The sequence below is a fragment of the Accipiter gentilis genome, chromosome 29 (assembly GCF_929443795.1).
Source record: "Accipiter gentilis chromosome 29, bAccGen1.1, whole genome shotgun sequence".
Lineage (NCBI taxonomy): Eukaryota > Metazoa > Chordata > Aves > Accipitriformes > Accipitridae > Astur > Astur gentilis.
The window spans coordinates 16844202-16869866 of record NC_064908.1 but is presented as its reverse complement, the minus strand read 5'-3'; the positions used below and the strand labels follow the sequence as shown (position 1 = coordinate 16869866).

General features: G+C 53.9%; 1 protein-coding gene across 2 annotated transcripts; it reads left to right on the top strand.

The window, feature by feature from the left end:
* Positions 1-606: 606 nt before the first annotated feature.
* FAM163B (family with sequence similarity 163 member B) lies at positions 607-24874 on the top strand. 2 transcript variants are annotated; one of them, XM_049833055.1, is made up of 3 exons: positions 607-735; positions 22506-22621; positions 22804-24874. In XM_049833055.1, the coding sequence occupies exons 2-3, from the start codon at positions 22529-22531 to the stop codon at positions 23191-23193; spliced, it is 483 nt and encodes a 160-aa protein (XP_049689012.1). In that variant the 5' UTR covers positions 607-735; positions 22506-22528; the 3' UTR covers positions 23194-24874. The 2 variants fall into 2 exon arrangements, with proteins under 2 accessions (XP_049689012.1, XP_049689013.1); XM_049833056.1 differs by having other exon boundaries at positions 22398-22621.
* Positions 24875-25665: the final 791 nt, after the last annotated feature.

Genomic DNA, 25665 nt, shown 5'->3' with positions numbered 1-25665 from the left:
GGGGATCACCCGGCTCTAGGGGGGTGATCCGGCTCTGTGAGGGGGTCAGCCAGCTCTGGGGGGGTGATCCAGCTCTGTGAGGGGGTGACCCGGCTCGGGGGGGGGGGGGGGGGTCACCCGGCTTTGGGGGGCTGATCTGGCTCTGGGGGGCGGGTCACCTGGCTCTGGGGGGGTGTCCCTGGCTCTGTGAGGGGGTGACCCAGCTCTGTGAGGCCGACCCCGCTCTGCTCCCCCCCCCCCCACCGAGGCCCGGCCCGGATCCCCAACCCAGGCCGGCATCCCGCACCAGGGCAACGAACAACCCTCCCCACCGCTCGCCTCCCGGGGGTCGTTCGGGGGCCGGCAGCACCGCTCGGCTGCCCGTGCGGCCCCGGTGCGGGGCTCGGGGGGGCGCCGCTCCTCCCGGCTCCGCTCCGCTCCGCTCCGCCGTCATTGGCGGCCCCGGCGGCGCTGGGGCGCGGGGCGGGGAGGGAGCGCTCCCCCGCAGAGCCGCCGCCGCTGCCGGGCCCGGCCATGTGCCGAGAGGAGGGTGGCTGCTGCCGGCTCGCTTGCTCCGCACCGTGAGCTGGCGTCTGTCTGTTTAACCTTTTTTTTTTTTTTTTTTTTTTTTTTTTTTTTTTTTTTAATTTTTTTTTTTTTTTTTTTTTTTTTATTTGCATTGATGCTCTCCGAGCTGGAGACTTCGGGAGACGCGGTCCTCACCTGAGAGATCCAGCACAATTCCCCCGTTTGAAGGTAAGCGGGGAGGGCAGGGCGGCGGAGCGGGGGAGAGGCTCGGCCGCTCGTAGACCGACCTCCCCCGGCTTTGCCTGGGCTCCTTCTCCCCGTCCTTCGCAACGGTGGGGTCTTTTGCCGTGCATTTCCCCCCTTCACTTCTTTCCCCCCCCCCCCCCCCCCCTTTTATCCCCCCTCCCGGTGCATCCTAAACTGCCTTTCAGTACCGGTGGGATTGCTGCTCCGGGGGAACCGGCAGCTAACCCCCGCGTCCCGGGGGAATGCCTGCAAGGAGGAAAACAAGCAGAGGATAGCCCCGGCTGCGAGAGTTGGGGTTGGGAAGGGATTTGGAGGGGGGGGAGGCAGAGCGAATAGGGACGTGGAGAATTGCCCAGCATCCGCACCCCGATAGCCTGTCTCAGGGGCGACTGGTCAAGTCCCACCGCCTTAGACCAGGATGAAAAATTCCAGGATGCTCCAGGCTTGGTTTTCCCAGCTCCTACAGCATCTTTAGTTTCAAAGCCATGCCTATGAAGGAGATCATGAAAGCATCTCTCAGGGATGGGGTGGGGAAGCTGCCCCCATCCCATGCCGTGCCTGGGTGTGTGGGTCGTGTCCTTCTCTGCCCCGGGGAGAGCTCGTCCTTCTTTGCACACTCAGCGTGGGGCTGGAACGGGCCTCTCTCGGTCACCTGGCTGGGCATCTCACCTGGAGCCATGCACCTAGGACGAAGGTTTGTTCCTATCTTTCTCGTGTCCTGGCCCCGAAGAACGTAGGAACCCCTCACTCCATCCCGATGACTTTGTAGATACCGCTCCGGCCCCAGGTTAGGCAGCAAACCAGCCCGCTAGCTCACACGCAACGGAGCAACGGTGATGGAGAGGAATCTGGAGTTGAATGGAAGGAAGGTGATGGCACAGTTATCTGTGGGTTGTTTTTGTCACTATTTGATTAATACAGCAGCCGTCTAGGTCTGCGCTCTCAGAAGTACGTGGACGTTGTTCAGTACGTTAAAGGTAGTCTGCAGGCTCTGGGAGGGGGGCTGTGGGAGGGAGAGAGAAATCCCCCAGGGGAAGATGGCTTTTCATTTCCCCGTATCGACTGGTTTCAGACAGGATTATTTATATTTGACATAACAGATCACCAAACTTGGAAGGTAGTGGGGGTGTGCTCATACTCATTAAGGTAGACAGTTTTCTGACAGAATAAATTAAAGGTAAGAGAAGACTGCACTTTGAGGTTCAACAGATTGTCTTCTAGCCTAAAACGAGCAGTGAAATCAGCATAAAAACCTCGATGGTAAAATCACATGCTTCAGTCTTTCATGATGGATGCCTGTCATTTTAGGAAACCTGGAGGATATCCCAATGTTTAGAGTGCAGACAGTGCTCCTGGGTGATCTCATTTGAGCAAAAGTACCCAGTATGATGGGGTTTTTTAGTCATTGTATCTTGTCTTCACTGAGTAAGCATCTAAATTGTAATGCTGTTAAGGGAGAACAGTTTATGTAAATTGTGCATGAACTATCCGCGCACCTGTATTTAGCTGCTTGCCCCACTGCGATGGCGTGTGAATAACAGAAGGTTGTTTGCAACCTTTTATGGTTGGTTTTCATCTAGTCTGAAATGAGCAGAAAGATGCATTACGGCTGTCAGGTGGTGAAAAGAGGTTTCAAACACCTTAAAGACCAGGCAGCTGTAATTAGAAGTGTAACCTCCTTCCTCTGCGTGTCAGGATTTCTGTGCAGGATGATGACAGGACCTCTTAAGGAACGGTGCTGGTGCTCAGTAGATATAAAGAACTTAAACAAAATCCCCCGCAAAGCGACTGATGTTGATTTATCACCCCTCGGTACATTGGTTCTCACTTACGAAGGATGTGGGGATGTGAGGGGAAAGGAAGGAAACCGCATTTGTTCCTTTCTGTTTTCTCATCAGTGAACACAGATTACAAACACAGGCAGTTCTTAAATACCTGTGCCTACCTGAGCACAAAAGAGTTGCAGAACGTTACCGGCGCTGTGGTTACTGGCTGTATCTGCACCGTGCTTCTCTTTGTTTTTTCCAGCAAAGCCTGGTAGATCGGTCTAGCTGTCACATCTCCTCCTGATCCTTTTCCGTTGCAACCGCAGCAGTCCCCAAACCCTCGCGTAGATGACACGAGAGTCAAGCCTTAAGGCTGGTCTCACAGGCTTTGTGATCTAAGGAGAACATGTTCAGAAGTGGCTAAGTGACAGAGGACCCGCTCGCTGTCAGTAGTGTATTGCCCCAAGTCTTTCTAAAAGTATTCCCATGTGTAAAGCTGAAGAACACCTGCCGACCCTACAGCCGTACCTGAGCAACCCCCTTAGGATCCTTTAAAAGTTTTGCTGGGCCCCCCGATTCAAAGAGATAAAGGTGCTTAATTCCCTTGGGCATTTATGTGCAGCCCAGAGAGCTCAGCTGCATCCTCGCAGGCTGAAGTTGTCCGTGGCACTAACCACTGGGCACATCAGGATATGTCCTCGGTGCCCAGCACGTGGGTCAGGGAGGGGTTTTGCAGCTGCCCAAGCTGTAAGGTATTTATACAGCTTTTCATTTGGCTGCGCAGTGCCTAGCTGTATTCGTGCTGGTGGAGGAGACGGGGATAACTCGGTACCTTCTCACTCGTTGTGTTCTGGTACCTGGCTGTCGTGTTGTCATGGATATGGATAAGGATGTGGCCAGTGAAGAGGTGCTTGCTACTGGCAGGGGTCTCGCAGCCACAGCTTGTGATGCCACTTAGAACATTGAAGAAGAGCAGGGAAGGGATGGAGGAGATGTGGCAGGTGTTGGGCTTGAACTTGCAACTCGTTCCCATTTCAATTTACACTTCTTCCCGTGTCGTTGCCTGTTATCTCCTTCTCTCCTCATGATTTAATTTATTACAGTAGGCAGGATTGGTTCACCCGTTGTCTGAGAAAAAAGCATATATCCCAGCAGATTGGCAGAGGGATGACGAATATGTTGGATGATGGACTTTGATCCTCTTCAGACCTTCCAGCCATATTCAGATCACAGCTGAGGCCAGCCGGACGAGGCTGGGACCTCAGGAGCCTGTGAGCTCTGCAGTCCCCGTGAGAACAGCCCTGGGCAGAGGTCAACTGGAAAGGTTGGGGAACAAAATTAGAAGTCGTAATAATAACATTTTGAAACATCCTTGGGCCCATTTTTCGCAGGAAAGCTTAATAACAGCCATGACCCATTAGTAGCAGTTCAGGGCACCAGAGGGAGGACCTGGCTCCCGTGGACCGTGCGGTTCTCAAGGTGCCTGTGTCAGAGGCAGCGCAGAGGGGGCACAGGAACCGAGCCGATTTAGGCCAAAATCACAACGCGGATGATTTTGCCCCATTCTACGTGGCCAAGAGAACAGTTTTCTCATTGGAGTCGGGGAGGCAGCAGTGTAAGGTGCAGCCTGGGACACTGCTGGGTGCTGGCGTCAACCTTGGCTGGCGCTCCTCTTGGCAGGCCGTGGAGTGGAGAGAAGAGATGAGTCAAGGGGCTGGGGGAGATCTGTTTGCCCTCTCACTTCAGACAGAGTTTTATCTTACTCGTTGAAACAAGCACCTATGATGCTTCAGAGCTGGTGTTCAGCTTCATTCAGGATAATGGCACAAGACGGGCCAAGACGTCTTCCCCAAGTTTGCCTGGCCATGACGGAGCTCAGCCCCTCCTCGCTGTCTCCAGTGCTTCTCTCCCCACCTCCTACCTCCAGGACAAAAGCCCCCCGCAGCGACACACCACCCAGCACGGCAGTTTGTGAGCTTGCCGAGCTTTGTTTGACAATAACACTAATTTTCTCCCCAGCTGGAAAGCGCCTGCCCCTTGTACCTGCCCATGAGCTACAGGCAGGGATGCAGGTCCGGCGCGGGGCTGAGCTGAAGGTGCAGGCGGCTTTGCTGCCCTGGGAAACATCTCTCTGCTCCACAGCTTTTATCAAAGAGATGGAAACTTGTCACATTCTCTCTGCAACAATATCTGACATTATCCAAGCAATTTGCCCTCGGTGTGTTTCCAGAAATAGTTAGGCCTACAGTAGACACGGGTGACATCTGGATGCATTACTGTTGAGTTCAGAAACATTCAGTAAACAAGACAAGGATCTATTGTTTAAAGGTTATTTCAAAAGACTCCTAGCGAGTTATCTGGCCGTGCAGTGGGGAAAACCTTAATGGCACTGTGATAATTGCCTTTTTTCTGAAGGACATCTTAGAGGCAAGTTACCAGAAACCCAAAAGCAAGTCTCAGCCCGTCCCCGCCAGGCCAGGGACTTGATCCAACCTGAAAACGTGAGGAGTTTTTGTCTTTACTTCAATGCTGGTTGGATCAAGCCCAGGAAATGTGCATCTGGCTGTGGGAAGAGCAGGCTGGGGGGCACAGACGGGGAACATAGGGGAGACCACCAGCAGTTCAACAGTAAAAAAAAAGCCTCAGCTCAGCATAATAAGGCAGCAGGATTCACATCAGCAGGGAGGGCGAGAGAAAGAGTCCTCCCCGAGGCTCTGTAAAGAAAATAAATGTCATTAGCCGTGTATAAAGCAACTGCCTCTGAGCACCTGAGACGAGGGTGGGAGGCTCTGCAGGGAGAGGGGGGGCTGGCGAGGTCTGCCAGCACTCGGAGGGCTCAGCGAGGCCGCTGTAAGAGACACTCTGCAGCCCACATCTTTATTCATCATGTCCCCATTCAGTTAATAGCCTCCTTATAATAAAAAGAAAAAGAAGGGCGAGTGAATTTTTGGCAGGAGCAAAGTGCCAGCCATCATCTCCTTCTCTCACCCAGGTGACAAGGATGCCGCTCGCATGGGGCAGAAGGGAAGAGACGTGGCTTTGCTGCCACTCACACCAGCCTTACATCTGCACATGCTCCCGGCAGAAATCACTCCTGGCTTCTTACCTTGGCCCCAGGGCAAACAGAATTAATTCTCACCATTAAATTCACGCCCCTCGGAGAACCGTCACGGGCAGGAAATCATGTCGTGGACTCCCACATCTTTCTTTCTGTTTTGCCACTGATTTTCTCTGAGGGGGAGGTGGGAGGGGAGCGAGATGGGGGGGTGCCCGTGCAGTGCTGGAGCTGACCAGGGCACCCTGACCACAGCGGGACAATCCCGTCCCAGGTGATGGCTCCAGCCCTCCTCTGCCTCATCCGGTGGCTGTGCCAGCGCTGCAGAGGAGCCCTGGCAGTGGGTGCCGGAGGAGAGCTGCTCGGAGCTGCTCTTCAGAGCCCACACACCCCAGCCTGCTGCTCCCTGTCTGCCTTCTCCCTTCTGCTCATCTGCTGGTGCTCCAGCCCTGCCCTCCCGCGGGTCAGTCCCTGCTCTTGCTCCGCAGCCCTGTCCTCTTCTTCCTTCCTTTCCGAGATACCAATTACAGAAAACTTAGGTGGTGAGATAACCGTCAGAAGCTGCCAGCCTGAAAAATAGGCTTTGGTGAAAAAGCTTGTAGGTTTTTTGCTGTGAATTGCTACTAAACTCCAGTTTAGGCTCCTCCAAGGCTGCACTGGTTGGCCTCTCTTGGGCAGGGGATAAAGGAGATGATGTTCTCGCCAGGCAGGGGACGAAGCACTGCCAGCTTTAGGTACGTATGGCTTTGAGGCCACGCTCTGGCTTTTCTCTAGGTACGAGTTCATCACAGGGTCTGAGCCTCAGAAGCTCATAAGCTCATTATATTGGGAGAATTGCAAGCGGTGGGCGCGCCACACAGCTGGGATTTCCTTCCTTTCTGCTGGAGGGGACTCTTAGCAACCAGGGAGGAAAAGTCCTTTGGGGTTTCATTTTTTCCTGTGCGGAGCAGTCCGTAGTACCTCAGCTGCCTGAAAATCTAGGCTGGACCGTAATGGACAAAATTGGCCTCTTGTAGCACGGTCTGTTCCGCTCGTACCTGCAGAGCTGTCATCAGTCAAAGCCAGGCTGTCTCTTTACTCACTGCGAGTTTCGGACTGTTTGAGGTTAAGGGGGAAAACACATCAGCATTAATGAAAGGGAAGCGCCTGCCTGGGGGATGATAAATACCCAGACTGCTGGGTGACGTGGCTGCTTTGAAACCCTCTGGGGACCACCGTAGCCTTGTGATGGATTCAGAAGTCGTTGTCTCCCCCCTCCTCTCCCCAGCTTGGGTCACTTCAACTGAAGTGGATCAAAATGTCTTGAGATTCAAAGACTTGTAAGCTGGCACCTATCACAACAGAGAGTTGTCTTGGACTTTGTTGTAAAAGATGATACACGGGCTCCATCGAAGCGGGTATTTGCTGTGATGATGCGGGAGCGTGCCAGGAGACAGAGGGAGTTCACAGGCAAGTGCCAGATGAGTCCCCAAAGCGGCTGCGTTACAGCGTGCAAATCACAGCTCTGCTAAAGCATCCACTTACAGGCACCATTTCCTGTGAGAAAAATAACTTACCTACAAATAGCTTTGCTCATTTTTATTCCCAATATTCCACCTTCGCTCCTCTGGGTTGTTTGGGTTTTTTTCCCTAGGAAATAATACAGTATTTTCTGAGGTGACCGGCAGGGACAGTGCAATCCCAGCACAGAGCTCCTCTTCTGAAGCCCGCGTTTACTTCCCCATTTAAGCGGAGGGTGTTGCTTTGGCTTTGCCATCCCGTTTACATCTGGATTCCCTTTGCTCTCAGCGTAGATTTGTTTTAAGACCTGTCGTGGATCTTCCTGCCTGAGCTTTAGCAAACCATTAACTCTCTCCTTTATCTGTTGCCTGCCTTCAGAGCTAGATTACAGCTTGTGCAGTGCAGGGACGCTCTTCCTAACCGGTGTCTGCCTGCATTGCCCCTGCAGGCAGCGATGCTCCTTCTTCCTCCTGGTTTCCCACCCTTGCATCCGCAGAACAATAGCGTGCACGTTGTCACTCTTTAGATAACACAATATATGTGAGTTACATAGCAAGATGTGATGCCTTTTGTGGCAATCCAAGCTAAACTCCTGCCTGGGGAGAAAAATATAGTATGGAAGCTGCCAGAGGCTCGGTTTTGAGCAAGTGCTGCGGTGTCCCGGCTGCGGGAGGGTGGCCTGGGAAATGCACGGCCTCGGTCTTGGGGATCTCTCCCTGCCTTCTCTGCAAGCCAGCGTAAGCAGAGATTTACAGGGATGTAATTTATAAGGCTCTCCTGTGGAAGGAAAAAGAGGGGTCTTGGTTTGATTGGTGTCTCCTGCTGGGTAGCTAAGCCCTGGAAAGATTAGTGGTGGGATCTGGGGAAATACAGCCGTGCTGCGAGAGTGGGAGTGGAGTTGGGAGGGGAAGGATAATAAGTGTCGATTTGGGTTTGCTGTTAGGCAAATTTTGTGGGTTTATTGTTATATTACACAAAGGAGGCACTGGGGGAATAATTCAAACTTAACGTCTGTCCCGTGGGTTTCCTTTGCACCTCCTTTCCTTGTGCAAACAGGGACAGACAAAAAGCTGCGTGGTTCGGCTGCTGCCCGTGGCCACAGCTCTCCCGAGAGCGTGGCCCTGGTAAGAGCGGGGCCAGCCCCCCTCTTCCCCACCCAACTGCATAAAAGCCCTCAAAAGATGTTTCTCAACCCCCCCCCCCCCCCCCCCCCAGGTGACCTCTCGGATCCAGCTGTCACCAAAGCCATTTTCTTTTACTGACTGCGCCGGAGCCAAAGCTGTACCCACAGGATGGCACCTCTGGTGTGCAGCGCCGGGTGCTGGCATCCCTGAGCTCGCTCCAGCTCGGGCAGTAGCTCCCAGGGCATTTGGGACCTCGGAGACATAAAACCCCCGTGTCTAATTCTGGACTGTAAGGAGTGATGGAGGTGCCCACCATGCGGGGTGTCGCAGAGCGGAGGAGCAGGGCAGGCTGAGCTGCAGCCGGGATTTTGCTCCCGGGGCTGTCGCATCTTCACGGCTGCTTCGGTTCTGGGTTTGTGAGCGGGATGATCCCGGCTGCTCTTTACGGTGGAGGCCTGGTGGATGTGACATCCCGTGGGCAGGCATTGCCCCCCTGAGATAAAAAGGCAAGCATAATATGTATGCAATTAATATTAGACAGTTCCAGCTAGCTTTTTCTGATTTGCAACAGTTTAGCATTACTGTCTTCTGAAGAGTTATTCCCGATTTTCACAGTAGCTCGTGGGAGCAGATTCAGCCCACAGAAAGTGGGGTTTTCTTGGTTGCACATATTTTCCCTTGTGTTTCTGGCATCGCATCTTTGTTTTTGTTGTATTTTTAAATAAAACAACATAGGTTATAGAAAACACAAGACTGTGATACTGGTTTCTGAGAAACCAAGCACTGATCTTACTTGCTTTCTGGCTACCTTTGTAAATATTATGTTATACTGTTGAATGTTGGGATTGGCAGACAAAGGGTTGGTCTTTAAAATACTGTCTGACTTGATTGCTAGTTAATATAAAGCATGAATATTGCTGGGCTACAGCAGTACCATTGACTGCAGAGGATTAGAGTTGCCCAGCCTCAGAACTGCTAACACTGGCACGCTGTTGCTGTAGCCAGTGTTTGGGTTTTGCCCAAAAAAAGAAGATTTCCAAAAATGACTACAGATGAGAACATTTGCAGGAAACTGAAAAGAACAAGTGCTTTGTTTGATACGAATGCTAACGTTGCCGTGTAACCCGAATCTTGTGCAATGTCATGATATCCTAATTAAACCAACCAGAAGCAGAACTGAAGCGTCCTGTGATCACAGCAGAAATTCCTGGGCTCCCACGTGCTGCTCGGTCTCTCCGCTGTCAAGCCCAGGAGCAGTGGCAGCCGGATTGCAGGGGGTTTTATTAAAAAGGCCTGTAGTTTGAGACAGTGGTGAATGTAATCCCAATTCCCAGAGGATACCCGTGGTGTGTTTAACCTTGCGAGGGGCATCTGCGAGTCGTGCACCTGCGTTTCAATGAGCTGTGGTCTGCTAACCGGGCACAGGGCAGTGAAGATGCTCACGTTTGCAGGTCTGGGGTTTGTAAGACTTAAACTTATCTGTTCAGCAGGTTTCTATACGGTTTACCATTGAGGTGGGCTGTTAGTGAAGCGCTCCTTGTGGTACTACAGCATCAGCATGGCCAGGGTGATGTCTAGAGAGCTCAGAAAACCAGCCTAGGTTCAGTGAAAGGTTTTGCTACTTTGGTTACGGGTTCTCAGTTCATTACGACTGCAAGGTTAGCTCTGGGGCAGAAAGTGTTATTTCACAGCATAACGTACCTACTTCCCAATGAGTTCCAGCAAACGTGTTCAAGCGACGTGAGCTCGCTGTGCAAGTAAGGAAGGGTGAAATTCTGCTGGGATTCAGAGGGTGGAGTGGGGCAGCGCTGGCCTGTGAGTCTCCTCCTGCTTTCCAGGATGGATGGAAGCATTTCTGCATGCGTGTCCCTAGGGGGTTAGGGGATCTGACCCCCCCCCAGGGCTGCGGGAAGCACAGCCCATCCCACAGCAGGTACAGCTGCTGTTGGTACCCTGGCCTGTCCAACCTTCAGCAAGGCCAAGGATGGGCTCAAACGCTTAGAGGTGATTCCAAGCGCTAGTCTAAAGCTTGGCTTTCAAAGAGAAGCTACTTGGCATTTTCTAGTCCTTTGAGGTGCTGCAAGTCAGGCATCATCATTTAAGCAAGGAAGGCAGAAAGCGCAGCCTGCTCGGGAAGATGCCGGCACTGATGTGCCGCAAACTGGAGGAGCTGGGGAGCGCAGAGCCCGAGGCGTGTGGGCATCAAACGCCAGCAGAAGCGGTGGGAGCACCCACCAGCCTCGCCTGCCTCAGTTTCCCGTGCCGTTCGGTGCCGGCGGTAGCATTGCTTTGGCTCCTGGGGACGGCGAGAAGATGGCAGAGCGAGTGTGCGGGAGCACGAACCACCGCATCGCTCTCAAGGGCCTCTCTAGCATCAAGGAGTCATTTCAAAGACAGGGGTTGCGTCGTCCTAATGCTGACGCTAGGGAAAAAGATCCATCACATGTGTTTTGATTTCTGAAAGATGCTGTCCCTGGGAACAGTCGATATTTCAAACATTTGATCCCAGCAGCTCTGTTAAGCCCACATGGTTTTGAGCAAAGCAATTTGTGTGAAGGTTTTTCTCTGTTTCTTTATTCGCCTAATGACAGTTTTCAGCTGAGCTGTATGAATTACTTTATCTTTTCCGCTTTTTTTGCTTAGGATTTTGTTGGTTTGGGGTTTTTTTTCCCTCGGAATTAAATCTTTCCCTCTCTCATCTCCCAGGAAAAGCTGTAACAGAATTAAGGTGAGGAAAAAAGGAAGAATTTACTGGAACCGGTTTAGTGTAAGTTGCCAAGAATCTGAAAATTACCCTCTCAGACGGTCTGTATTAATTCCCCTGATGCAGCAATGATAAATCCTTATTAAAAAGGATAACATAAGGAGATTTTTCTGCCTGTAGGAAAACTCCTGATCACAAGCAACGAGGAAGCCCATCGCCCTCTTGTTCATGATCAGAGTGGTTTGCAACTGCATGTGTGCTTTCCCATGAACCGCGGTGCTGACACCAGCCCAAAGTGCATAACGTTATGTTGTACAAGGTACAGATACGAAGCAAGGCAAACCCCACGTCCCCAGGTCCTGTGGACAGTGACTCTGCATCGGCAGCAGCGCTAAATCTCTGCAGAATCGCTGCTTGCGCCGGCTCCCCATCTCTCTGGAAGTCCAGCCCTGGGAGCACCACCCAGACCGTCATTTAAATGAAGCAGTTCTTGGTCTCTGACCACGTCGAGAGGCATGAAAGTGCATGTCTCGCTCGCCGGGCTGTCGAGCAGGGGGGCTGTGAGGGCTCCTTCCCTCCCCACCTGCAAAGGCAACTCATGCCCCATAGAAGCGGTGGGTCAGGCAGGGCAGGGAGCGCAGTGCTAGCAGCAGCCTTACGTGCCACTCTTTCACATTTATGTTTTATTTCCAAAATCATTGAGCTCTCTCTCTCTCCTCTTCACTCCTTTATTCATGCACCATGCTACCTTGCTGGGCTGGAGTGGGAAAAACACTCTGCTTGCTTCTCGTTACATGGGCTGAACCTGAGCCTTTACCAGAGCAATGTAAAGCTGTAGCTATGGAAACTCCCTACCCTTTTTTATGATTTTTTATTTATTTTTTTTTTTTTAAGGCAAGACCGTATATCTCTTTGGAGATCCCAGCTGGGGCTGCTGGTGCCTGAGCGGTTGTTCAGGCAGCCCCAAGGGCTTGTCTCTGGGAGATGCTGGGTGGTGGCAGCCAGCACCCGAGGAGTCACCCGGTGTCATTCAACAGCAGGAGCTGGAAGCACAGACCCAGGTCACGCTGCAGGCAGTCTGTGTCACAAGGGCAGAGGAACGGCGACTGATGAGGAATAAGCGGGATGCCCCGGGCAGCTCAGGAAAGGGCAAGGGACAGCGGGGTGCTGGGGGGACAACGTGGGGCTGCTGGAGGTGTCACTGGCCATCAGCCACCCACCCACAGCCGAGGGGGGAGGGGGGCAAGGACAGAGGGGTGCTGGTCCCCCTCCTGCCCGTTACTGCAGCTGGGTGGATGGTGGTCCCTGGAGCTCTCAGGTCGCTGCATTTAACGAGCACCAAGGAAACGGTGCTCCCTGCTGCCTCCGCCCCAGCCTGTTTGGGTCCGTGAATCCTGAGCAAATGAGAGCGAGTTGTGCGGCTCACAAAGACTTTGATCTGCCGAGGATCTTCCCGTCCCGCGGAGCTGCGTTCATACCTCTTGGAAATGCAAAGCTGTTGGATTTACTGCTTACTGGAAACGTACACTGTGCGTGTCCTTCCTTCCCCAGCCCCTGATCAACGGCTCATCTGCATCTCAGGATCGATGGCTCATCTGCGTCTCAGGACATCTGCAGGGGCCACCAGGTCATGTGTGGGGATTCATCCTTCCCAACCACCGGCACAGGGGGTGGAAGGAGAGCGGAGCTGATCCCGGCTTGCCGCTTACCCATTGCCTGGCCTGGGAGAAGCCAGCTTAGTCTGGAAATGGGCTGATATTTGACAGACTTCAAGTAACCTAGCTTCAAAAGCAGAGCCTTAGCCGGCTGAGGACTCAGTTTCCCTGTCTGTAAAACGGGTATTAGCATAGCAATGCTTTCCCTCTCGGGCACCGTGCTGCTTCATTTGCCAGAGCCAGAGAGGAGCCGGGGCCAGGGGCCCTGGGCTGAACCAGGGTTTTAGCTCAGAAGTTGCACAAAACCTGAACGTGCAGCTGGGGCTGGCTGCTCTTCTCCGTGCCACGCAGGGGTCTGCATGGCTTTGTGGCTGCCCGAGGCAAAAGCTAAAAAGTGCAAACCCAAGCTTTGAAGCATGTCGTGTTTCTAATAGCACAGGGCTGAATCCCAGCAGGGCTGACTCAGTCCGTCTCCCCCAGGCCAGTTGCTGCAATGTCTTCCCATAAGAATGAGGCTCCATGCAGATACCGCTTCCCAGCCAGAGCCAACAAATCCCCGGAGCTAAAACAGCCACTGCTGGGAGGGCCACCATGAGAGCTGCTGCCCCGATTGCTTTGCATGGTTTTAAGGCGGTCATCAGAGGGTACCAAGACCTTGCTACCCCTCTGCGTGCTGTCCCTGGCCCGTAAGAGCCTTTATCCCCAGGACCGTCGTGGATGGGAATGCCAGACCATCCCGGCTGTGGTGTCAGCACCCCTGGGGCCGAGAGGCAGCTCCGGCTCCCAGCCAAGCTTGTAATCGGCCGAGAACTCAGCCAGAGACTCTGTGTGAGTCTCTTCCCATCCGCATGCCCCAGCAGTCCCGTCTGAGCCGTGAAAACCTCCTCTCGAGGCGTTTGCTAGGAGATGTGACAGCGGGAAAGCTGATGTGAGCTATTGGTGTAAGGCACGGGGTCCCGCGGGGCTCCCCTGGCTGTGTTGGGCTCTTGGGGAAGCAGCGGGTAGTTTTCAGCCTGAAGAGCTTTCAAAGTCCAGGTGAAGTGAGGAATTCTGGAAAGAGTTGCTTTTTCAGAAGGACAAATTCTGTTTTTTTCCACCTTTGGTGCATCATTTCAGCAGCGTTTTCTGAAAATTAAGGCTTTTTGATCTTTCTGCCGGCACTCCAGCAGACTGTGCCTTGATGGGGGGCTGCAGGGAGCTCTCCTGCGGGACGGTGATGGGGAGGGAGCAATGCCTGCTCGGTGAATTGGGCAGGAAACAGTACTAATTAGGAGGAAAATTTATTGTTAGTTCTCAGTAAGCTAACCCAAGCTTGAAGAGCTTGGCCAGGGAACACTTCCAGCCTGCAGAACTGCCCTGCTAAGAGAAGTCCCCAGGGCGGGCAGGTGGGTGCTCCCCACCCTCTGACTTATTTCCCACTCAGCAGTGATTGCGGTAGCTTATCTCAAGCTGCTAATACCAAAACCTGCACTCTCTGATGCTAATATCTCAGACTGACTAAACCATAATTCAAGAGGCGATTAAATGATGCAGGGTGGAAAGACAGCCTGTCTTTCTTTCTTTTTTCTTTTTTTTTTTTTTTTGAAGGAGTTTAGGCTGCTTATGTGTGTTTGGGATTATGGCCTGCTTTCCAGCAGATGTATGGAAATAATTCCTGGTACTTAAGCAGAGTGTGATTGTTTGGGCAGTGAAAGGTGGGATTGGGGAGGGTAAAACCCTCTAGCGTGGTTTGACAGCAGCTCTTAAATCCTGACAGAGACCAGCTGGCCATGAGCCCCTGCTGTGGCAGCTCACCGTGCGCAGGGTCGGACCCAGAGGTGAGTCCATCATGTCTGTACCAGTTCCTCCCTTGGGCCTGTTTTGGGGGGTTTACCCCTCCCGGACTGATGCCAGCACAGGGCTGGTGTGCAGGGATGTGCTGCTGGGCAGCACCAAGTCCTTAGCATCCCTATCCATACTGATAGCATCCCTATTGATGCTTTTTAGGATGTGGCTGTACAGTTTCACAGAGAGTCAGAAGGGCAGAGCAGGGTGAACGTACCCTGCTTTATTCCAGGAGATGCTGAAGAGTCTGCAGACACCTTCCCTAGTCCCTTTGGGATGGAGAAAGCAGCACCTTTGGAATGTCCCCGGACGTTCCCGAGGGTAGCACACGTACCATCCAGGTGATTCAGCGTTTTCCCCCATCCCTCCCCAGCGGCACCACTGCACTCCGGTTAGCATCTGCAGTCATTTAAATTCGTGCCTGGAGTTGTGCTTAGTAAGCCTCAATGCTGCTTTGATGAGCTGTGCAAATATTATTTTTCATTAGGCATGATTTGGTTGTACTAAATGACATTATTGCCTCATTATTACAGAGCACATATTCCCTCTCCCGTGCTGCTGGGGCAGGCATCCCCTAGATCGATGCACTTTGAAGGCAGCCTTGCTTAAGTGTGCTGAAAATTCAGATGGCTCACTAAGACCTAATCTCTGTTTTAAAAACTAATAATGGTAACTGGTGGGAGAGGATCCCTAATTGTCCCATGAACTTCTGCTTTTTTTTTAAGCTTCAGGAAACCCCAAAATTCAGAGTGGCTGTTGCTGTTTGATGTATCACCCAAATAGCCTGGGCCTCCTGTGCTGGGTTTCATTGCCAATGAACTGCTCTCGCACGGGCGTACAACCTGGCTGCTCTGCCACCACTAGCAGGGATATGTATACAGCGTGTCCTCAGCATTTGGAAAAAATTATATACAACTTATTGGAAAACCAGGGGCTTTTCTAGGAGTTTTTGGGCTGCCATGCAATATTTAATAAAACTTCGGATTACAACATTCTGGGGTTTAATGATATGTAATATCGTTGTTATGTGTCACTATATCAGATGATAATAAGAGCAGACAGAAGGAGCAGGTCACTCTGACATTTGACCACCCCCGTTTCCCTTGCCAGCCTGACCATCGGCACTGCACTGGGAGCACTGGGGGAGCATTTCTGGCTGTAAAGGGCTGAGCTGAGAATGGGCAGAGAGGAAAGGAACAGTCCCCGGCCTCTCCAGTCCCCTGGAGGAGTTTATCATGGGTTATGATTGATGCAAATACAGGGGATACATCCCCATATCAGCCTGATGCTCATCGTGCATTAGCCTGACGTACCTCCAAGCTTAACTCTCGCTGCCAGGATGCTAAAACCAGCACGAGAGAGCACCGACCCGACGCCTGCGGGCAGTCAGGGCTCTCTCGCACCCCAGCTCTCGTCACTTTTCCGTGGCCATGGTGTTGTTCTCCTGCCCTTGGCCGTTCCCAGACACCCCGTGAGCCCTGGTCCCCAGCACAGCCTGCCCCGAGCTGCCTCCCAAGCCCAGCCGTGCAGCGCGGGAGCCTGGAGGTGGCCGGGATCCTGTTCTGCAGAGCTCAGCACTATTCCAGCAATGTGCTATCTGCTGAATAATTTATCAGGCACTGTGGATAGATTGCCTTTGAAAAGTGTTGTTTCTGGTCTGGACATCAGTGGGAGCTGAAGTATCTGGGTCTGTCTCCGCGGGCAGGAGGGCTGGGGGTGTTTTAGTGGGGGGGGGGAGGGGCGCGGGGGTCACAGCAGACTTAGCTGTGAGTTACCTCTAAGAGTATATAGGTGGTCTCTGTAATTGGCTTCAAAGCAGGTAAGGGCTCAAAGGCCACCAGAAAGGGCCATGCAGTTTCAGGTGGGTGTGAAGTGTTTTGCTCACCGTTCTGATTTGTCGTTTAAAAGCCCACAGCAGCGTTACAGCCTGCGAGTGCCCACCCAGACCTGGCTGCATCCCCCAGGCGGTGGAGCCCCCTCTGATGTGCCATAGACTTACTTCCAAAAATCCTTCTTATTCCAGGGACTATCAATAGTGGTGCAAACCCCCATTTTCAGGGTAGGGAAAGCACCTCCCAAGTGCAGGAGGCACTCTGGAAAGGGCCAGTGTCCGAGCAGAGACTGGGGCGAGTACAGTCCCAGCGGGTAGAGATGGGAGGACGGGGCTGCTGGGATCTCTGAGCTGTCTGCAGCACCCAGGAGGACCCGTCTGCTGTGGATGAGCCTGCGAAATTGTGAGTAGTTATCCAAATAGTTAAGTGCCCTCTGTAAACGAAGTGTTCAAAAGACACTTGGGGTGCCTGGAGATATGGTGGGGTACCACATGGGAAGCACTTCTGCTGAGATGGGGAAGCATTAACTGCTGAGATGTCTCGTCTTGTCCTTGTGTTGAGGAGCACTCAGGTGGTCTTGTCGAAGCACTGGGTCCGCAGGCACCCAGCCCCCACGTGCCCTTTCCCCAGCCCACCCGTGGTCAAGCCTGGCTGTTTAAATCCCTGCTGTTTACGCAGAGCATCAGCCCCCCAGGCCAGGAGTGCTGCCGTCAGGAGGAAGAGAGAGAAAGCAAACAAAAGTGATGCAGGCCTTCTGCTTAAAGTGTTTTTCATATGGAAAGCCACGTTCTCCGCCTGTGTTTCTGGCAGCTGCCCTGTCCGCTGGCTCCGTAAATGCAAAGTCTTCTGCTGGCACGCTGCCCGGCTGTTCCTAGCAGCCCAGCTCTTATTCATTGACTGGGTAGGATTACAGGAACTGGGGGAAATGCAGAAATAAGGCTTTATTTGCCACCAAACTGTTTTTGGCTTCTAACTTATTTGCTGCTTTCCCACCTCCCAGGCTGGTGGCTGCTGTCTGGGCAGTGGCTTTCCTTCACACCGATGCTCTCCAGGGTTTATCCTTGGGCAGAGCCGTGGCACTTACCTGGCACCGGTGGGGCAACAGGGGAGTATAAGCCAGGCTCACCCCAAAACTTTGCAGCATCAAGGGTTCAGATCCAGCCTCCTCTGCCCTGGCCAGTTTATTATAGTGTGATTTCTTGTTACCCTGGGCTAAGGTCCTGGGTCACAAATGCTGCCTGCACCCAGCTCCAGGGTGGAAAGCAGCAGCAGCAAGACCCAGCAGCTCAAGGAAACGGCATCACTTGCATGCTCTCCCATTTTCCTGGCCTCTTGCTGAGCTCTTTTCCTTTCTTCTGAAGCAGGGCTTGCTCAGAAGCATCGGCAGCAGGGTTTGTTGTGCACGGACAAGCTGGGAAATGGCCGCATTGCCCACCCAGGACAAGACCTGTGGAGCACATGACCCTCCGCCACGGAGGGTCAGACTCGTGCTCCCCCCGTATACAGCTGCCCAACTCCCAGTTTCCACGTAGGAATTAATCTTCCCAACCTGAACGTGCTCCCCCATTGAGGTCTCTCCCTTGGGTCTTTTCCCCAGAGTGCCCCAAGAAGCTGACGCACCAGCAGCCATCGTCGTGATACTTGGAAGAGGGTCGGCCTGGGGGGGCCATGCCGGCGTGCAGGGTCGGTCCCCCCCTCGGAGGCCCTTCCCGGGTGCCGGAGGACACCCACGCACGGCAGCAGGACTCAGAGCAGAAAAACAACTTGGCCAAGCACACAGCACGGCCAGGGATGTGTTAGTGCAGAGCAGAGCCAAGACAAGGCAGGATGGTGTTACTTCAGGACACGGTGCTGGCCTCCTCCGCTCCCTGGGAAGGGTGGGGTGGGTTTTTTTTCCTTCTTTCTCTCCTTTTTCCATCTTGGCCATTTGGAAGCGCAGAGCGGAGCTGGTCCCCGCTCCCCGCTGCAAATGAGACCACCATTGTGATCAGCAGAATGGCTAGGACGAGAGCCAGAGGTCTCACGCAGAAGGTTGGAGCCGAGTGTCCCTCGAGCGTGGGGTGTTTCTGGCTGTGTGGTTATTATGGTGGGGTCTAAGCTCCTGCCTGCTCCAGTGCTGGGGTACCAGACGTGAGCGATCCTGCCAGCACTTATGTCCGTGCTGCCAGCCGTTGTTTCCTACCTCGTTTGTCTATTTTGTTTAAATCTCCAGCTTTTGGAGTCAGGTGAATAAAGGCAACTCCCAACTTCCTTGCTAAATAGAGGGCTGTGCTGCTTCTGGCTGCAGAAGAAGCAGGTCCCAGGGCTGCTGGAGGATGCAGGTAGCGCTACAGTAGGACAAGCCGTGGGCTCCAGCTCTTTGCAGGTTAAGACGCAGTCTCCTTGTGCAGGCACGGTTTCAGTGGGAGCAGCGCTCCCTTTTTTTTTGGTGCTTGCCACAACAGCACTTTCAGCTAGTGCAGAAGGCTTTGGCGTGACTGTGTTGCCCTGGGGATGGGAGTTGGGATGGGACGGGATAGATGGAAGCCCAATCAATTTAAAGGTCTGGCCTGAAGATTGTTCTAAATGCCTGTGCAACCTAGAAGCTGGCTTAACCAGACACTTGAGGGTCTCTTAAAAAAAGCCTTGGAGTGGTCTCTTTCACAGTCCCCAGCTCTCCTTCTCCCATAGCCTTGGCAGGCAGGGTCAGGCCAGTCCACATGAGCCGGCCGTGGCTGGAGTACTCCAGCACCTGGAGCTCAGCATTTCGGAGCCACGCTTAGCCGGGTATTAGCTGGAGCCTTCGGATGGGCTGAACTCAGCCCCCCTCCCCAGCTGCTCTGAAGCCTTCCTCCCACGCAGGCATCCCGAGAGGCACTGGCTGCACAGCCGGTCTCCAGCCCAGGAGCGAGGCGCAGCTGTGAGCAGCCTTTCCCCACACCGGGCACTCTCGGCGGTCCAGGGGCCATGTTCAAGATGCCTGGGGGGGGGGGGGGGGGGGGAGTGACTTGGGATGATTTCTCATCCCCCCTGCTTCTCCTCTCTGCATTATCAAGTGCTGGCCCATTCTCTGTTGCTCCTGAGAAGTTGCCTCCAGCCCGTTGGGTCGGGCTGCAGCACATCAGGAAGGTCGGTCAGTCCCTCGTAGCAGTGCCCAAGCGAAGGAGGGGGGGGGCAGATGCTGATGCAGACCCGGCTCCTAGTGAACAGCACAACCTCAAAACCCACATCCTCAGCCATGGCAGGGACACGCAGGGAGTGTCGGCGAGGTAAAAAGTTGCCAGTCTGGGACCGGAGCCGATGGGAGCTCTGCTTGTGTCTTCTCCAGGCTGCAAGGAATAGAAAAGGCCATTTTATCGCACCCTGAGACTTGCTAGCCGCTGCAGGGCTGCTGCTGTTATAGCTGCAGCAGTAGATGTCCCGGTGAAAGCAGGCAAGTGGCACAGGATTGTGTTTTAAGACCAAATAGCTCATCCGGGAGCAGCCTGTAGTAATATAGCAAAGCGTCTGGTTTGTTGCGGCATGACCTGTCCTTTGCACACTGAGAAAGTAAAGCAGGGTGCCCAGGGAAGGGGGAAGCATTGCACCCAAGCTCCCGTAACCCTGAGACCCACCATCCCCTGTCACCCCACGGCGCTGGGGACTGCTTTCCTACAGCAAAAAGCTCCTGGGCCAGGGGCAAACAGCCCATGCAGAATTATCATCCCCCTACAGCCCCTTCTGTGCTGTCTGGCAGTGATGGAGGACGTGCTGGGGGCTGGATTTGGATGGGGCAGAGGGGCTGGGGCGGGGGGGGGGTTCAGGCATCCTCGGTAGCTGGAGGGCTCCTAACGTTACCGAGGGGCGAGGAAGGAGCCAAGCGACCGTCTGCTGGGACCGCATCTCTCGGTGCCTGCGTTCCTAATACCAGGGCTCCTGCATACTTTCTCCAAGACCACAGCGGAGCTGCAAAGCACTTCCTTTTACCAGGATATTTATTACTAAATATATGAATCTGGGAGCCTGTGGAGCGTGAAATTAGGAACAAATGTAAAAAGGAGGTCTAGACAGGAATTGTTCTGCTTATGGGCCTCCACATGCTCTGCTTTCCTCCCCCTTTGCACGCTGGAGAGTTTAATGCTTCCAGGTACGCAGCTTTAATCAGACAAGTATGTTATGGGAGGAAAAAAGAGCGAAATGCAAATGGTCTTGCTCTGGATGGAGCGGCGGCTGCGATACCACGTCTGGCTGACCGCATCTGGATAGAAACTATGAAAACCGGCTCTGTGCGACCCTCGCTAGTGCTCCCGGCGTAGGCAGCCATTTAATTAAGTGTCAGGGAAGGTGGGGAGCCCTCCCTGCCGGAGCTCTGCCTGCCACCTTTCATCTCGGGCTGGCAAGGAGCTTGCTGAGATGCCAGTCCTCTCCGATGGGTGCAGCACCCGGCCCTGAGAGCCCGCGGGGCTGAGTCCGGCCATCCCAAAGCCGGGTCCTACGCCTGCCCGGCACCTGGCAGCGTGGGGATTGCAAATGGGAGCAGCAAAGGACCCACGGACGGGCATTTCCAGCCGGCTCTGCTGAGCCGGTGCATGCGCCCACAGCACCCAGTGCAGCTCGAGGTCTGCAGGCGAGTGCCTCCATCCCTCTTTAAACAAGAATCAAAGGTTCTAAATCACTAAAGCATTTTTTTCGCAAACCCTTCTCCTGACTGTGTTCCTCCCCCCCGAGCCTCCTCAGAGTATTTTGCCCGAGGAATGAGGGCAGGATTTGGCCCAGCGCTTGCCCCGTGGCCACACGGTGCTAGAAGGCATTCAGACGTCGTTATAAATTACCTTCCCTCCTACAGCGCTGCTCAGCAGCAACATAAAATGTGATACTGCTTTATCCATTCAGCACTTACCCAACTTTAGCAGGACATTAAGCGCCTGAAAATATGCCACAGATTTATTTTCTTTGGAAGCGGGTTAAATCCCTGACAGATACGGTTGCTTTTCCTCGGGTGCTGAAGTAATTTGGGGCTGGGGTGGCTGGTTTTTTTGTTTTAACCTGATAGCGTGAGCTGGAAGCCAGCTTTGTTAAAGCGCTTGTAGAGTAGGTGGTCAGGGTACGATTTCTCTCTTAATTTATGTCGCTTCTCCTGTTCCCAGCCTGCCACTTGCGGCACTGAAGGGCTGCTGGAGCTTTAGCTGCAGAGCGATGCTGGTGTTAGTGCCGCTGTCTCCATAGCTGCTAGCAGGTGTGTGCAGGCAGGTACGCGTCTCCCCAGCATCCTTCCTGTGGCAAAAAGAGCTTGGTCTTATTCTGCACGGGATGGAAGGAAATTCAAGCCCTCCCGCCAGCTCCCAGGGCAGGGATGCTCAGAGCAAGACCCGTGCTGGTGTTGCGGGGCTCATGTACTGCGCATTATGCACAGCATCTGCCTTGTGGGTGAGCCCAGCAGTGCCAGAAGCAGGGAGCTTCCACCGCTACCAATTCTGTCTCAGCACCCAGATTCCTCTAAGGGGCACTCCAGGGAGAGAGGGGTACTGGTGGTACCCCAAAACGCAAGCGTGGGGCCAAGCTGAGCCACAACAACTCTGTGATGTCCAGCGCACTGTGTCCCAGCCGCAGCATTTGCTGTGGTGGGAATGAACGGCTCGGCCAAGGCTGTAAGAAGCATCACCCCGGGGTGTCCCCACAGCCCCCCCCAAAACTGTGGCTTGGCCATGGCGAAGGTGAGGAGCTTGGTGCCTCCTGCAGCAGCCGGACACATCCCGTACCGCAGCTCGCTGCTCAGGGAGGGGAGAGCGCCTGTCCCTGCAGTCATTAAAGGCTCACTTAGCAGCTCCAGTTTTATGCCAAATTAAAATACCACATTGTTTTCGTGGGGAAAATGGATTATAGGCTCAGAGAAAAATGTGTACAGCTCAGAAATCCTCACTGCAAAGCTCCTTCCCCCATCACTGAAGCTGTCTGCCACCAGGCAGGAGCCAGGAGGGTGCCCTGGGTGCCACGGGCACTGGGCAGAAGGTTTTATATTTCCCTCGGGTTCCCCCCTGCTGGATGCAGAAAAGCCTGATGTGACCCCAGAGCTGCTGCTCGCTAAAGCTCTCACCCACTGCACAAAACTTGTTTTATCCCCCTGCACCTCCGGGGTGGCATTTAGGGGGGGACGGGGACGCCCTGATGGCTTTAACAGGCACGCAGTGCCAGGATCTGGCCTGATCCTGCCCGTCACCTCCCACAGAATCCTCCTGGTTTCTGGTCCCCTGCGAACAGGGGGTGAGCTGAGGGTTTGGGGATCTGCAGCCCAGTGCCAGCCTCACCCCATCGCCCCGTGCGCTCACTTTTGCAGGCTGTTAATGGAGAAGAGGGCGGATGACAGCCGGGACCGTGGTCATCACAGGTGGAATATTAGCGACTGTCATTTTGCTTTGTATCATCGCCGTCCTCTGCTACTGTAGGCTCCAGGTAAGGCTGGGGGGGACGTGGCCCCAAAGGATGCTGCAGTGCGAAGGGAAGCCCGCGGGCAGCCCGTTGTCCCCTGCCTGCCGGTCCCCAGGGCTGGCATGCACGGAGCAGCCCCTCGGTGGCAAGGTGGGCGTTTTGGGATGCCGACTGAACCCCGGCCCCACGGGGCCATCCCGTTTCAGTACTACTGCTGCAAGAAGGATGAGTCCGAGGAGGACGAGGAGGAGCCCGACTTCGCCGTGCATTCCCACATCCCGCCGCTCCACTGCAACCGCAACGTAGTGCTGACCAACGGACCGTCCCTCTACGCCTCGTCCCCCTTCGGCAAAAAGCCGGCGTCGAGCCGGCCCAGCTGCCCGGGCTGCACGCCGTACGAGCCCCCCACCTTCTTCTTGCAGGAGCCCCCCGAGGAGCTGCACAACGGGGGCGACCGGGTGAGCTACAAGACGGTGAGCCAAGAAGATCTGGATCTGCCGGTGAGCGTGGCCAACTTGCAGGCGCTCAACCCCAACCGGCTCTCGGCCATGCGGGAAGCCTTCTCCCGTAGCCGCAGCATAAGCACCGATGTGTGAGGTTCTGGCTGCCCGCCCAGCCCGGAGCATCACATCACACCTCGCCGCTGCCGCCGGGGGCTTTTAACAGCAGGGAGAACTTTTTGAAATTCATGGAAGAGTTTTGAAAAAGAAGAAAAAGAAAAAAAAAAAAATGAATGTAATTCTGCGTTCTGTAGGTAGAGACGTGCTAAATGGCAATATAAAGGGGTAGCAAAGAAAACAAACCCAAAAGGGGAGCGCGGGGGAGGACGGTTACGGCTGGGACGTGAGGTTTTTCTAGCGCTGCGTTGCATTTTTTTTTTTTCTTTTATAAAGAGGATTTTGATATTGCGCATCCTTTTATACGGAGTAGAAGCCCCTCCTCGACATTCGGCTGATGACAAGCAAGTAATGGGGCACACAGTCAGCTGGAAAATGGCTCGTGCTGCAAGTCAGCAGGCATCTGCTGCCGTGTCGTGGGGGCACGCTGCAGCTGACTGCTCCTGGCCCTAGTGCGCACACACACACACACACACACATATATAGCAAAGCAGGGCTGCTATTGCCCACCCTTGTGCCACCCCTCCCTGCACCGCTCCGTACTGCAGCCGTGTATGCGTGCGTACAGCCCTGCCCTATTCCCAGGCCATCTCACTCCTCAACTGGGTCGTTTATTCCTGGGTGACGGGCACGATTCCCTCAGGGTCAGGATGGCCGGTGGGTGCACAGCCTGTCCCTGCCTCTGGAACCCCCGGAGCTGCCCCATCGCCCCTCCCCAGATGGAGCCAGGCTGGGAGGGTTTGCAAACCCATTGCATTACCTGGCTGTGGAAATAGCACACAGTGAAATTTCAGATGGAGGAACGCAGCCGTAGCCATCCCATCCGAATAATCAGCATCCTCTCTTCAAATAACGTTATATGCGACTTCTGGTTGAGGGCTGGGCAAGCAAGAGCGTGACCATCTATGTGCCCACCCCCCTGCATGCACATTTTTACATGCATTGGGTTGTGGGTTGTTTTTTTTTAAAAAAAAAAAAAAAAAAAGCCATGACACATTCTCTCCATCCAGGAATGTGTCAAAACACTTTAGATTTAGGCAAAGCCACCTCTTTCGCATTTTTCATCGACCTGTTTCCCACAGCCGGGCAGTGGCACCAGCTCTGCCCCAGCTCCACCAGCCGTGCTGGATCCGGCCAGGGCTGTGCCGACAGAGCTGGAGCAGGGAGATGGCCACCGAGCATGTCCCTCTGCACTAAATGTGCTGCAAAAGAGCCGTTTGGTTAATTCAGTGCTCTGGGAGGAGAAATTGCACGGTGCAGGGGTGCCTATGCGGGGACTCTTGTGGTCTGGTTTCTCCTGGCTGTCTCGATTCCTCCCCTCCACCCTTGCAATACTCACAGTTTTTGTCAGACAAAACACCCTCTTTCTCCTGGATTGTGCATTATTCAGGTTAAAAGCATCGCGCTGGACTTGGGGACGGCTGGCGGAGGATGGACTGGCTGCAAAGAGACTCTAATGGCCTCAGCGCTGTGCTCTGGGTCAGTTTTTCTTTTTAAAGATGCGATGGGAAGAAAAAGCTGTGGCTCCAGCCCCATCGGCTCACAGACACTGTATGCAGCCCAGCTGGCTATTTTACTTTTAACCACGAGGGCTTTTAATTCCACAGGAAATCTTTTGAAGTACAAGTCAGTCTTTGCAATGGAGTTATCTTTGACTTTCTCGGGGGGTTCTGTTTGGGGCGGGGGGGTGGGGGGGTTTGGTTTCGTACATGTTTAATATTCTGGGCTTGGTCCCCGGGGTGCCGCATCCCGGGAGCACGATGCCTGTGCTCTGGGAGGATGGCAGCCGCTTGGGCCGTGCTCCTGTGTACAGTTCTCACCAGGGTTTGTTTCCACGCGTTGAGCCCTCCTCTTTGCATTTCTTGTGACCGTACTTCTCTTGCCAGCCTTCCTTTCTTCCTTTTTTTCTTTTTTTTTTTCCTTCCCGTGTAGCTTGGAAACTAAGCAAATGGTTGGCTTTCACTAACCTTCACCTGGTGATCTGTTGTACAGGACTTTGGGAATCACAGGGGCGGGGGGGGGGGGGGACACTCCAAAAAAACCAAAAAAGAATAAAAATAAACTACTTTGACATGGATTTTGTGGCCGACCTTTTTGTCCCTGCGTCTTCAAACATGGGGTGGTGTTTGCAAAGCTTTCACACAGGCACAGGAATTTCCCTGCTGCTGAGGGGAGCAATGCAGCAGTAATTGGGGTACACACACTAGTACGGGGGATGTTAAAAAGCCTTTGGCCCAGCCTCGGTGAGTTATGCCTGCAGAAACGTGGGGCAATAACCTCACCTCCACCCTGGGAGCATGGAAAGGCCCTTTTCTTGCTGATGCCGTATCAAGCCTCTTTGCTTGCAAGCTCCTGAGAAGCTTCAGGGTTGCGGTTCCTAAAGCCACACACGCGGCTAGCCCAGAGCAATGGTCCCAAAAGCCCAGTTCCCCTGCTGCCAGGACTTCTCCT

Excerpts from the sequence above, each read along its gene's own strand:
- FAM163B (XM_049833055.1), top strand. The coding sequence starts at position 22,529 with ATGACAGCCGGGACCGTGGTCATCACAGGTGGAATATTAGCGACTGTC. Across the intron at positions 22,622-22,803 it reads TCTGCTACTGTAGGCTCCAG|TACTACTGCTGCAAGAAGGA; the intron begins GTAAGGCTGGGG and ends ATCCCGTTTCAG.